The sequence below is a fragment of the Amphiura filiformis genome, chromosome 2, assembly GCF_039555335.1.
Source record: "Amphiura filiformis chromosome 2, Afil_fr2py, whole genome shotgun sequence".
Lineage (NCBI taxonomy): Eukaryota > Metazoa > Echinodermata > Ophiuroidea > Amphilepidida > Amphiuridae > Amphiura > Amphiura filiformis.
In genome coordinates this window covers 92,290,783-92,305,131 of record NC_092629.1, presented here as the reverse complement: position 1 = coordinate 92,305,131, position 14,349 = coordinate 92,290,783, and the positions used below count along the sequence as shown (strand labels likewise).

General features: G+C 39.1%; 1 protein-coding gene across 1 annotated transcript; it reads left to right on the top strand.

Annotated features, from left to right (window-relative positions):
* The first annotated feature begins 57 nt into the window (after positions 1 to 57).
* Positions 58 to 9,884, top strand: LOC140146836 (complement component 1 Q subcomponent-binding protein, mitochondrial-like). The gene is made up of 5 exons (XM_072168717.1): positions 58 to 411; positions 1,675 to 1,816; positions 5,097 to 5,193; positions 8,125 to 8,346; positions 9,215 to 9,884. Exons 1-5 carry the CDS (start codon positions 108 to 110, stop codon positions 9,359 to 9,361), a joined length of 912 nt encoding a protein of 303 aa, XP_072024818.1. The 5' UTR covers positions 58 to 107; the 3' UTR covers positions 9,362 to 9,884.
* Positions 9,885 to 14,349: the final 4,465 nt, after the last annotated feature.

Genomic DNA, 14,349 nt, shown 5'->3' with positions numbered 1-14,349 from the left:
ATGACCTATGATTTGACCTTTTACCTTTGACCCTAGACTTCGACATCCAAAAATCTTCGGCTGCATACATTGTACACAACACACGTGGGTTTGAAACACCGTCTAAAATGTCGTTTTCTGCAGTTAAAGCTGCCACAAATGTGGGCAGAAAGGTATTTTCACAAAGTAGACAAGCCGTTACATCGTCTGCATTTGCTCGATCGTTCCTGGGTGTTCAAAAAGAGACACAAATATCACGCGCGTTCACTCGTTCGATGTGGTGTTTGACCGCATCGTCGAATGGTTCAGGCAGTGGGATTCATTCGTGTCAATCAATTGACAATCTGGGATCTCAACATGTAACCAGGTTACGATGGCCCAGTGTTAGCCAGACGTGTAGCTGTGGACATCATGCAAGGCTACACACAGAGGGTAAGCCAGGAATGCAGGAAGCTTTTGTCAACAAACGCATATCGCAATTTGTTATTGCTACTCGATTCATGACTTTATGATGATGATCATCATATTTTTTTTTTTTTCTGGCTAAAATACATCAAAATACAAAAATACACTGACAATGACATGTCATAATAAAATAAAAATTATTATAAAAGATTGTCCCGGACCCGGTAGGCTAGCATGCAGTGTTCGAAATATACCTCAAAAAGTTACAGGCCAGCCGGGCTTGACCTTAAAAAGTTACCGGCCAGCTGTGCCAGCAACTAGATACCAGTCAGAAAAGTTACAGGCCAGGCCAAAAGTTACAGCCAATGACCGGCTGACCGTCCCTATTTCTAACGCTGCTAGCATGAGCCTGATGGAGGAGACAATCTTTTATAATTTTTAAAATAATATAATAATAAATTGAATCTGTTGTCAATGCAAACTAGAGCATCTGAAACAGATTAATTTTGGTTTTATTCATCATTTTCTCCAAAAATGGTGTTTTCAGTGGCACAAAATGGCACAGATTTACATAGGGCTTTATTATCAAGTAAAATAAATAGCGCCCTCGCTCAGATGTGCCTGTCCCTATCCCGGTAGGCTAGCATGCAGTGTTCGAAATATACCTCAAAAAGTTACAGGCCAGCCGGGCTTGACCTTAAAAAGTTACCGGCCAGCTGTGCCAGCAACTAGATACCAGTCAGAAAAGTTACAGGCCAGGCCAAAAAGTTACAGCCAATGACCGGCTGACCGGCCCTATTTCGAACGCTGCTAGCATGAGCCTGATGGAGGAGACAATCTTTTATAATTTTTAAAATAATATTAAGCATCAGTCTCATAAGGCTGTCCACTGTGCACTACTGTGCAGCGCATACTCCCGTTGTTTTCCATTCACACACAATCATACAGGCCGTTGAACGCAAAAAAACAAACGTTTTAGAATTGCTCTCATTTGTTTAATATTTAAAACAACTAAAAAGGGATGAAATCAAATAGAAATCTAAAAAAATATTGAAATCCAATTTGTATTTTTAAGCGTCAGCGATTTTTCAAAGTCTATGTTTTTTCGAACGGGTCCGTACTTTGCAACAAGTCTGCTTTTTTCGAGTGGCTCCATTTAGTGATTGATATCTCAAAAGAAAAAATACTGGCGGCCTATATAAATTATTATTTTTGCTAATTATACATAAATTAAGTACAGACTTCTGAAATATTGGTTTATTTTTGTTTCCATTAATTTTGTCTTGACAGGTGACAAAGAGCTCTCCAGATTTTTAGAGGAAGAAATCAAACTAGAAAAAGATGGAAAACAAGCTCCCGAGCAGATACCAGGATTCAGCTTGTCAATAGATGGCGCTTCAGCGACACTGTCAAAAACCAAAGATGGAGACACGTAAGAACATTTTGAATGGAATATAGTAACTGTACGAGGGGGGTATCCAAAAGTTTTTGACATCACCCAGAAGTGAAAGAGCTATACCGATGAAATTTTGTCAGTGTAATCACTGGTCCTTATGTACATTATGGTCCAAAAATGGTCTCATAAGTATGTTTACTTTCTTCACAGGTGGTGCTAGATGGGAAGTCGGCGCATAACCTTTTCATGATAAGATCCTCCACTTTCTTGAGTTTTTTTTTTTTTTTTTCATCATCCGTAAGTGATGGACGTCCACTTCTTAGCTCATCTGTGAGGGACATGTGGCCAGTTTGGAAATTCCTTTTTCAAAAAGCAATAGTGCCATATGATGGGCAATCATCACCGTAGATTGCTTTCATTTCATCATAGATTTTCTGAGCATTGTACGCCTAACTCTTCAAATGCATGAACTTAATCACGCTGCGTGCCTCAATTTTCACCATCTTGCAGGTTGCCTACAAATGTACTGCCCATCTAGCGCCACCTGTAAAAAAGTAAACATACTTATGAGACCATTTTTGGACCATAATGTACATAAGGACCAGTGATTGCACTGACAAAACTTCATCGGTATAGCTTGTTCACTTCTGGGCGATGTTAAAAACTTTTGGATACCCCCTCGTAATTTAGTGTAAATTGATGTACTGGTTTCTGTCAACTAGCTGGAACCTGGAGACACTGTTTGGCTGAAAAGTGGCTCTGTGGCATCTGTAATACTAATAGTAGACAGATCAGAGTCAGAACCAGTCATTTATGAAGCCAATATAGATTGATCCACAAAAAATCTGAGCCAGTGGATTTGCCCTTGGGCCAGCTGGAAATCGTCCCAGCTGACCAGGACCGGATTTACCTTAGGGCCAGATGGGCCGGGCCCAGCCGCCCAGGGCCCCCAAAATTGTCCTGTGCAGTGTAAGGCTGGCATTTTCGGTCGGGTAAACGGGTACCCGCCCGAGATTACATTACCCGGGTAGGAAATACCCTCCCGGTACCGAATTCAAAACAAAAAAAAAAATTTTTTTTTTTTTTTTTTTTTTTTTTTTTTTAAGTTTTTATTTTTTCGGTTTTGTAGTGTCCCTGGACCTAGACCTAAATGCTAGGATCATTCATGGTTGACCTAAAAAAAAAAAAAAAAAAAATTCAAGATATTTTGTTATTTTTAATATGAAAATTGATAATTTGTATTCATGTCATAGTCTATTAATGATTTTAAAATGCATTCAAATTCAATACATTTTGAAATCATTAATAGACTATGACATGAATACAAATTATCAATTTTCATATAAAAAAACAAAATATCTTGAAATTTTTTTTTTTTTTTTTTTTTTTTTTTTTTTTTTAGGTCAACCATGAATGATCCTGGCATTTAGGTCTAGGTCCAGAGACACTACAAAACCGAAAAAATAAAAAAAAAAAAAAAAAAATTTTTTTCAATTTCATTTGGTACCCGGTTACCCGCCCGAAAATTGCGGCGTGTTCCCGGGTACAAAATTACCCGAAAATGCCAGGCCTAGTGCAGTGTGCATCTTCCATTTTAGCCGAAAAATACCACGGTTTGGGCCAAAATAGGGTACCGGTACAAAAATTGCAACATTTTTACTGGCCTGTTATCTGGAAAAATTTGTTCGCTTTGCGCGCAAATGTCCTACTAAAATCTTAAAATTTGGCCACTTGAGTGCACATGCCTTACTCACGGTGCGTTGGGGGCCTCAAAATTTTACCCTGGCTCAGGGCCCCCAAAAAGGTAAATCCGGCCCTGCAGCTGACCCAAAGGGCCAACTGATCTACTTTTTGCTCAGACGTGTCCTTCTCACAGCAGTAGGCCTACTGCTGATGTATACACGCCATACATTCCTAGCCTTTGACAGTAAATGATGGTTCCATTTTGTGCACATAAATTTAGACCTATACCGTATTTCGTCAAATAGTCGCCCCCCCCTCAAATAAACGCCCCCCACCACTTTTTTCAACCAAGATGTTTCAAAAATGCCGATATTTCCATGCTATCTTGTGTAGTTAAGCTTACCAAGTTGCGCACATGGTCGATAATAGCGTCAATAATTGGCGAAAATCTGGATCAGAAACCAGGAAGTGAGCCAGAAGTCAGTGTTTCTAGTTCATAGTTCGTCATTTTAGTGTGTGTTTTAGTTTACCTAATGATTTTAACGGGAATTATCGTTCTAAAATTGACCTTGAATAAACGCCCCTTGGGAAATTGTAACGCCTCGGGGCGTTTATTTGACGAATACGGTATATCAAAATGTATATTTTGTACAATTGTACAGACTATCATTTCTACCCCATGACGTTTGGAAGTTGCCTGTTATCAAAATGTCCTCAAAAAACTGGTCATCGATAGCATCTTTGATGAAGAAAAATGAGAATATTTTCGCTGGAATAAGCCAAAAACCTTACCTCAATCGGAAAATCCACCCGATGCATAAACAAGTCATATATCCATTACGGTATGTAAAATGTCAGTGATCGTGGTGATTGTCTCCCTGTATTGTTGTTGCAGCTGGGAAAGGAGTTGTCAAGCTGAATCAATACTCGCTCGCTGAATCATCAGGTGAAATCACCTCTCGAAACCTCAACATGGTTGTTAAGAATCGAGCACGCTGACAGGGATAGCAATTGTCCAAGTAGTTTTTTAAACCAATCTGGTTAGATTATAAAAGATTTCATTGAAACAAAACCAAAAGTAAACTCACTATTTGACGGTTTCACCTATCATGGTCAATAGGCATCATCAGAATGATGGTTGCAGATCCATACTTCCGGTTGGACGTATCCCGACTGAAGAGGGTGTTTTATCAGCCAGGAGAGGATCATACACGTGACTAAGGAAGTGTTATAATGTTTATCAACAAACCTGCTGAATTTATTTAGCAATCTGGTTAGAGTTAGACTTAAGTTAGTCTCGCTTTTAGGGGTCCCGTTGTTGTTTTTTTTACACTACCGAAAAAGGCTGTCACGTTCAATATTGTCGTTCATTGATTGGCTTGTGATTGGGTTATGGTGCTTGTGGGAATTTAGTCCATGCGACCGCTGAGCATGCATGGGAAAAGCTTTTTTCCAAACGATGGAGTGGTACTATAAATTCAGCTCCAGAACCACACAGCACATTTGCCCACCTGTGATTTACTGAACCGTATCTAACGTTACTTCGTGTATGACGTGACCAGACAGGGTATAAAGCGCTGACACTTGTTTTTCGTAAGCTTAATTGTGGATATTGTTTTTGTTTGATTTTCAGGATTGCAGTTAAATTTAATGTGAATCATTCAGTGGAAGCAGAAGATGTAGGTGATGAAGTATCAGGAGGTCAAGATGAAGAACCAACTCCACCAGCTGTACGTATCCAATGCACAGATTAAATGCTCTAGGCAGGGTTCGATTTACTTTACTTGAAAATTTGCGATTTTGCGTCTAGCAATTTTTAGTGAAACCTTATTTCGGTGATGTTCTTATAATATTAGCATATGTTTACATTGTAAAAAATTGCTATACAAGCTGAAATTTGTGTAGCAGGTTGTCCAAAATGGGGAGCATTTTGCTCCACGACACCAGTTAAATCGAACCCTGGCTCTAGGGTCCATTTCACTAAGCTTTTAACCCTTCGTAACTCATGCAACCATTGTAAAGTTACGAATACCCAATACTAGACATAACTTTACGAAGGATCCCTGTAGTAAATCCTATAATGTACGAAAGGTACCGTTCATAAGTAAGTTTAGTGAAATGGAACTTACGACTCGTCGTAAGTTACGAACGATTTCGAGACTTACGAACTTCGTAAAGTGGACCCCAGGAGCACAAGGCCCAGTGCAGATAAGCCAACCCTCCCTGATTCTCAATGAGACTCCCTGTAATTAAGGAATTTTTAGTACATTCCTGCAAACAAATGTATATTATTGCATGATGAATGCAGCCCTCGAATTAACCCACGGCACCGACGGCATATTGCCGTGGGTGCCCACCCCCATTGCCGCAATGCCCTCAAAATATGTCCTTTACCGACGGCAGTCACTTGCCGTGCCCCTAAATGAAGTTGCCGTGGGTGCCCTAGCCGGCCAGCCCTGTCCCTTCATTATAAAATCATTAACAAGTACTGGTTAAATCCCCGCAAAATTGTGGAAAATTAAATTGAAAATCTTGAACACGATCGCTATTTTGAGCATCGTAACCCAGCTATCAATCACAGTATACACAATAGTTTGTTGTGAATTAATATTCATTACCCCTACGTAAGCTTACATATTCAGCCAATCACATCAGCTATTATACATTATCTGGTTGCTATTCATTTACTCGATTGGTCAGAGAAATACCTTCAACGTACTATTGACCAATCAGAAACGCTGTTAGTAACTAAAGCTTCCTCGACCTCGTGTCATGAACAAAATCTGAGCGCTGGGCAAATCAATTGTTCTCTCGATTATCAAACATTGACTTCCCATTGCAAACCGATGGCGATACCCTTCCGGTATCGTCTTATCATGTACATGTGAGCCCATCTCTAGATATGTTTTGCACGAAATAGTTTTTATCCCGGCGAATTTGATCAATATTATTACCAAAGATACAGCTGTTTCATCGCTGTTTCGAGTCAGTTTTGCAGCTCAGAACTAGGGATCGCAAAATTAAACTGTTGATTTTTTATTGCTTTTTATTATAAAGCAGGTTTTTAAGCAATCAGGTTAGTTTTAGTGTAAAGTTGAGAGTCGAATTTTACTTTGGTGTCGAATTCAGCTGACGGTAATGCATCTATTCGCTTTTGAAAAATTGCCTTGGTGCCCTTCTCAAATTTTCAACAGTTGCCTTGATGCCCTTTTGAAATATTACAAATTGCCGTGCTGCCTTGCCTTTTCAGTGAAAATCCACGGCAATTATCAACTTGCCCTAAAAAAGTTGCCGTGCCCCTTCAGATCCTTAATTCGAGGGCTGGATGAATGGATACAAAATATATGATTGATTGAACAAATTTGATTCAGGAAGGTTTTTTGTACGGTCCATTAGATTGCATTGTGATTTCAGTGTGGTTGGCATCTGCCCAGTGTGCTCCTGGACCAATTGTGACCTGTCATGGCGAATGAGCCGTAAATTCCTCCCCCGGTCAAAATTGTTTTATTTCGTGTTTAAAATAAAGATATCCAGTAGCGGGGTTATGGTTTGTTGAACTCTGCTCCTTCAACAAAATGGTACCCTGTTTTTGGTTTTACATGTGTCTCTTTTTCCACATTGCTGGTAATAAAGTCATAATTGCCGGTCATTTCAAATCATCCCCAAGTCAACAAGGTTCAGGAATGTCCTCTCATTGTTTATTGTTTATTGTTGGTTATACATACCTAGACAAAATACAATGCAATTGTAACCCGCCACTTGAACAGGATTTAGCCAAAGCATAGAAAGACTAGATTAATCATTCTATATGTAGAAGATTATTATCCTCTTCAGCAATAGGATTATTGATTGGTTTAAACGCTATCAAATGAGAAACATGTCGCACCTAATTGAGACACCTATGAATACGACTTTCACACATATTTTGCACTGTATCTCAGAATACAATTTGCTAAGTTTAGGGCTCATTCGTAGTGTCCACTCACAATTGTTATGAAGACTAGTGACAGCCAAGGCCAGGGTGACATTGGTTCAGCTTGGAAAGCCTGCTCCTACAACTGTAGAATGTAGGAGCCAGCCTTTTTGTTTACAGTACTGTGTTTATGACCTGCATTTTTGTGCAAACATATTTTTAAAATGTTCTGAATTTTTTTCTGCAAAATCCCAGCCAAAATCAATCCACTGCTGCCAAAAAACTGCTGTTGTTAATTTCATGGAGCTGAAAAAATATTGTTACATTCCCCAAAATGCGAAATCTGGGGCCCTAGAGTAAAGTGGTAAGTTTTGGATGTCACAGAAAAACGGACAAATCCATGGATAAGAAAAAAACGAAAAACACACACAAAAAATAGAAATGAAGAAAAAATATTGAGAATGTGAGGTAAAAATAATGAAAATGGAAGTCTGTCTTCAAAGATACCAACCTTAAAACAACTAGACATGGAGTAGACATTGATTTGTGAAATGTAATTTTTAATCACGGAATGTGAACATGGAATTGAAATTACATCACGGAAAATCACAGAATTTGTTTTTGACAAACCATGCACGAAAAATTGCAGAATTTGGTGTTTTAAATCACGGAAAACTTGCCAATCTACCCTAGAGCAGGGTTTGAGTTCTTTTTTCGTCATTTAAGAACTGTTTTTTCTTTTCAACAGATGCGAGCCTATCCCGATTTCACAGTAGAAATTACAAAGGACACTGAGTCCGTGCTGTCAATCAAATGTCATTACACAGAGAGTGAACTAGATGAGGATGATTTACATGAAGAAGGAGAGGCGGATGTAGAGAAAGATCTATTCCTAATTGATGAAGTCAGCATCCATAGGGGTACATCTAGTGACAGCACCTACTGTGTGGGGTCAGAGGTCATGGATGGGGTAAGTACAGGGGTCAAATGTTAGTGAGGAAGTCGGTGTCAATGATAGTGATACTGTATGAGGCCAAAGTTCCCATCTCTTGTTCCTTGGCATTAAGACTGCCCTGAATTAACACCGCACAACAAGCCCCAACCAAAATCCTTACCTTAACCTTAATCCTAACCCAAACCCACATGGATTGGTGTATAGTTTGATCAGCTTGTAATCGGCGGGAATTGTTAGGCTTTTATCACTACACCGAAAAGTAGACCCACGTTGAGAGTGATATATTTGACCTGTCTGATCTATATTTTGCATGTTAAAGAAAGTAGACAATATAGGACTTTCAATTAATAATCTGTGATGCTTTTGGCAAGATGTCACAATCTAATTCTCAAAATAAAATATATTGATATCAATCCGTGATGTCATAAGGCCCACCGATTACGAGCTGATCATGCTATAGATAGTGGTTTTCTCACTCGCTTCTCACCGCTGCGGCCCAGGTTCAATTCCCCACGTTGCCACATGTGAGTTAGGTTGTCGATCCATGCTCGACCTTGTAGGTTTTTCTCCGGGTCCTCTGGATTTTCTCCTGCTTCCAAAATCTTCTTCCCATATCCTTGTACCATCATATTCAGTTGGCATGCCCTTAATTTAGCAGCCTCTGAGTTGGGCTCTGCCTGCCTTCGGCTGAATGTTATAAATAAGTAACCCTTATTCTTATCCTAAATACCTGATCCTCACATGTGCATCCTAAACCAGCGGTTTCCAAACTACGGCCTCATCCAAAAGGGGTCGCTGGACTTGCCAGAAATTTTTTTTTTTAAATAAACTTTTTAAGGTAAACTTACATTGTAAATATATATTGTGTTGCTTATTTTGACAGACCCTGTACGATATGCTGCTGAGGATGATGAACGAGCGAGGCGTTGATAACGACTTTGTAGAAAAGCTGTCGGACATAGCTACCAGTGTGGAACACGGCAATTACATCAAGTTCCTAGAAGAACTCAAAGACGTTGTTGACTGCTAAGAACACGTGCATAAATCGTTGTGTGGGTGCAGCAAAGCTGTATTACCAATAGCTGCCATCATTCATTTACAATCGGTAGCATTATCATGGTATCAAGTATGAGGATACTTGAGTGGCTTCCAGGAGCACCTTCAATCAAATGATGAACAATCTCAAGACCTAACTGACTCATCAGGGGCTGTGTAATAATTATGTGCTCCTCCTCGGGGTAAAATTTCTAAACAGCTTGCCAAATATCGCTTGTCCCCCCCTCCCGTCTCCCAATTTGCAAACTTTTAATGGTCTAGACACCTGCTGCAAGCACAACGAGCAGGAAAATTTGCATATTGAAGCGTTTCCATACTGTTTTCCTAAGCCTTTTTAGAGCGTTTTATTTAAAATGCACCCCAAGAATGTGTGCCAAAATTACTTGCCCCCCTCTTGGCTTACCTAAAAATGCTGCCCCCCCTCTTTTGGCCCCCCATTTTACACTCCCACCGGGGCTCATAATTCTTGCACAGCCCTATAGACAAGCATTTGTCAAGATTCCGGACTGGCGCCCTCTAAGTTGTTTCTTGTGTGAGTGCTTTTATAGCAAAATAGGGCTGTTACAACTGAAATCCATACACCCTCCTATTGAAGACATCATCTTAATCTCCCACACAGGGGGTTTAGATTTCAAATGGAGTCACTCATTCAGGTAACCCCATTTGAAATTCACACTTTTGGTGTGTGAGATTAAGGTCTTGTCTTCCATAAGGGGAGTATGGATTTCTAGTGTAATAGCCCATTGAAGCATCTGCTCTTTCCTTATATGGAATATTTTACAATTGAGTAAATTTCATTTTATGTGACGACATTGAGTAGTAGCGTCATGATCTGAAAGTCATTGTTGCCGCTCGGTACCGGTCTGTGCTCATTAGCCAAAAAGCCCATATGTTCTCATAACGTCAGAGTGGGAGCACTCCGGAGTTGACTTGAATTCAACTCCTAACAATCTGCTGTTTTTGGGCAAAGCGGTGAAGTAATCAATATATCGGCTTTCCGCTGGTCACCACTGGCATTTCTGGTGCAACTGCGCAGTGAAGCAAAATCATCAACAGAGCGGCAAGCGGCAGGAAAGTATGAAGCCAGTACCTTCCTAATTTGAAATGTCAAGAAATTTTGTTTTCAGCAGCTTAATTTATAGAAACACTATATGTTTGGAAAGCAGATCAGGATTGCGTCTCATTTGCCATAAAAGCCTCCACTTGATGAACTCCACTTATCATCCATAACAAAGGTACATCATATACTACTCATATATTATATTTCCTTGTGTGCTGTACATGAGTAGAATTCTGGATTTCAAATGTAGACATTGTGGACTTTGCTTTATACGGACCTTTTGTGTTTTAAATGCTAATGTGGCAGATCTGGTAGCGGATGCTGAAAAAAGGTCCTTAAATCTTTTAAAAAAATGAGTTGCTGATGAGAAGCACCATCTTAAAAGCATGGTGGGTGTAATATCAAGAATCCACAGGAGTGAGGACTCTAAATGGAATAGCCTGTGCTCTGATCTAATCCATAGGAGTGAGGACTCTAAATGGAATAGCCTGTGCTCTGATCTAATCCATTGGATAGAATAGAGATGTTAATTGATCACAGGAAATGAGGGAGAACCTCACAAATTTTCCCCAAATGATAAAAATCATGAAACATTGTACAAGACTAAATGTTAAATGCTAAAAAATCAAACTTGTGTTTATTTCACAATTACTGTAATTACTTTACAGGATCTGTTTAAGCGCAATGACATGGATCTTTCCAAAGTCCCCTAAAATTTATTCCGCATTCAGTTATGATAAAGACTTAGACAGGGACTACATGCAGGGAAAGGTCCAGGTTACTGCACTGTCAGCCTTACTCTGGTCTGATATTTCTAGATATTATTTTGTCAAACAATTTGTCTGGTTTTGATGATGTCACCAAACACTTATATGTGAAATGTACTTATTACAGGGGCTTAAAGGTCCTTGACCCGATCTATACCCTCATTACCCATATTTCTTCATCAAAATTGAGACTTTGGTATCAGCAAATTTTTTGTTGAAGATGGTGTGGTAACCACACCGGAAGTGTATGTACTATCCTATGGGGCACTGTTATAGACGTTTTTGCTTCTCGTATTAAAAATGCTAGATCAATGCAACGCAAAATGTCTAAATATATTGTTTTAATGGTAGACCTCAAGCTAAGATAGAAAACAGAACATAGAAAATTGGGCACCACACCTCTTTAAAAAGCAAACCAAAACCATAAATGTTACATCATCAAAACAAGACAAAATGTTTGCCAAGAACAAATATGGAGATTCATCATGATCCCGAAGGTTTTAGACAGGAAGAACTATTTGAGACCTGCTGCCACGAAATCAGCGTAAAGTCGCTGCGACATTATACTCATTTTGTTGAGTTGGTAGTTTCGAGATATTTGGTCTGACTAAGTTGATGTTCTTTGTTTGCTGCCACCTGTACAAGCCAGTAGTATTATCCTTCGTGAATGGCCCATGCATTGTGCCCCCATTCACAAAGGACATACTTAGTGGCTTTAACAGGTGAGTGAACACCAACGCAGTAGCCAGGGCGTTTTGAGTGACTAACACCTTGCGACTTTATGCTGATTTCGTGGTAGCAAGTCACATTATTTTGTGAATAAAACCTGGAATTTGTGTCTTTATTATGTACTCCAAATCATCGCCAAAAGGCATCTAGTCTTATTATTACTTTAATATTAAAACAACCATTTCAGATATTTGAGTGACATTTATGGTAAATGTGTTTATTACTAGTGTCAGCCAATGGTACATGAAAGTAAATATCTCTTAAAATACATGACCAAACTTTTGAAATCAAAAACCAAGATTATGAAGACAACAGTAAAAACAGCTAGTTATCACACATAAATGTTAAAAATATTTTGAAATGAAACAAGATTGAAGTATGCATATAAAGCAGCTTGTTACAACACAAGCCTGTGCTTATCTTAAAATGAGTAAAATTTGAGTTGGAAATATACAACTGTCATTCGTATCATAATTGAGGTTTAAGGTGGTACTACACCTGATAAATTTTGTGACTAATTTTGCATTTTTCTCAAAAAATAACTATACACTGGTAACAAATGTTATGTGTATGGTGCAAGAAATCCAATTACTTCACTGAAATTTCAGTGATTCAAGACAAGTGGTTCAATATAATATGTTAAGAAATGAGGCACATTCTAGTGGTACCTCTTTTCTTATCATAAATAGCCTACCGCTTGTCATGAGTCACTGAAATTCCAGTGAAGTAACTGGATTCCTTGCCCCTATAATATACATAACTTTTGTTACCAGTATGTTATTATTTTTTTGAGAAAAATGCAAAAATAGTCACAAATTTATCAAGGGGTGTAGTACCACCTTAACCTTTGATAAGTGACTTTTTGTTGTTGGTTCATCATACCCAGCAAACACAAAATGTTTTACAGAAAACGTTTAAATGTCGGGTCATATCTCTGTGTCAGGTGGCGCTGTGTAGCGCTGCTGTGGTCTTCACAAGAGTACGCCATCTCACTCGATCCGATGCCAAGTGTGTTGCACCTTGCATTCCCTGGTTAGAAACCAGCTTCACGTCATTAGTCCAAGATGTTGGTGGACGCCTCTTCCTCGTTGCCTTCCATGGCCCCTTGCAAAATCTGTTTTTCTACACCTCCATGTTTCCTGACAATATGGCCAAAGTACTTCAGCTTTCTCTCCATTATGCCGCTTCTGATGCTTAGACTTGTACCAATCTTGTCAAGGATCCAGGAATTTGTTCTCCTGTCTTTCCATGTCACTCGTGAGAAGCCTCCTGTAACACCACATCTCAAAAGCATCTACTCTTTTCCTATCATTCTTGGTCATAGCCCAAGACTCGCATCCATAAGTGGCAATGGAAAACACAGTTGCACGAAGTAGGCGTACCTTGAGGTCAATGGATAGGCCTCTGCTTTTCCATATGCTTGACATGCCCTGCACAGTTGTCCTTGCAATAGCCAGTCTTCTCTTAATTTCAGTTGTGCTGTCACCACTGTTGTTAATCATTGAACCCAGATATTCAAATTCTTTGGCAATACCAAAAGCTATTTTTGAGTCACCCTTACATCTTTCCATTTCCACACACTTCCTTTCGATGTAGTTTCTTTTGTCCTCCTTAACACTTTTGGAGACCTCTTTGTTTAAGCGTGCCCATTCTTCCTTTCCTCCATCTGCCTTTGCTCTCTTCCTGTCATCAGCTAGGTTTAAGGTCTGCTGAGAGATCCACGGCTGTTTCCGTTTCATCTTTGCTGTGCTCTGGACTGCTTCTTTCATGTCTTCCCACAATTCATTTGGGGTCTGCTCCTCATCATTAACTTTCAGTAACTCATCAAACCTGTTCTTCACATCTACTGAATATTGAGTGGGAATGTTGTCAACATCATACCTGGTAGGTGGTGCATTGTCTCTCTTAGCTCTCAGTTTTAGTTTTACTTTGGCTACAAGTAGCTGATGGTCACTACCACATGTCGGGTCATATAAAGGGTGTAAAACATTTTAATAACATTCAGAAAACATTTTTGAAAACTTAGATGTAGAATATTCTAACATAATGTTATTAAGTATTGACTAAATATTTTCCTAAAATGTTTGCTAATAAATAATTTACAATAACATTTTGTCCTTGTGTAAATGAAAAATGGGGTCTTAGTTTAGGCCTAAAAAATTATTTGATTGGCGTAATCCAACAGACCCTAAAAATAGGCCCGACCTTGTACTTTTTTTTGCAAAATAAGTTTTAAAAAAAGAAAAAGGAAAAAAGTTCCAATGCCTTTAACGGATGCAATTTACAGCTTTAAAAAGTATAAAACAATCCTGACCTACCTACCTACCCTAATTTTTTTTATATTACGCCAATCAAACAATTTATTTTTTGAGGCCTTAGGGACCGTCCACAAACACTTGTAAGCAT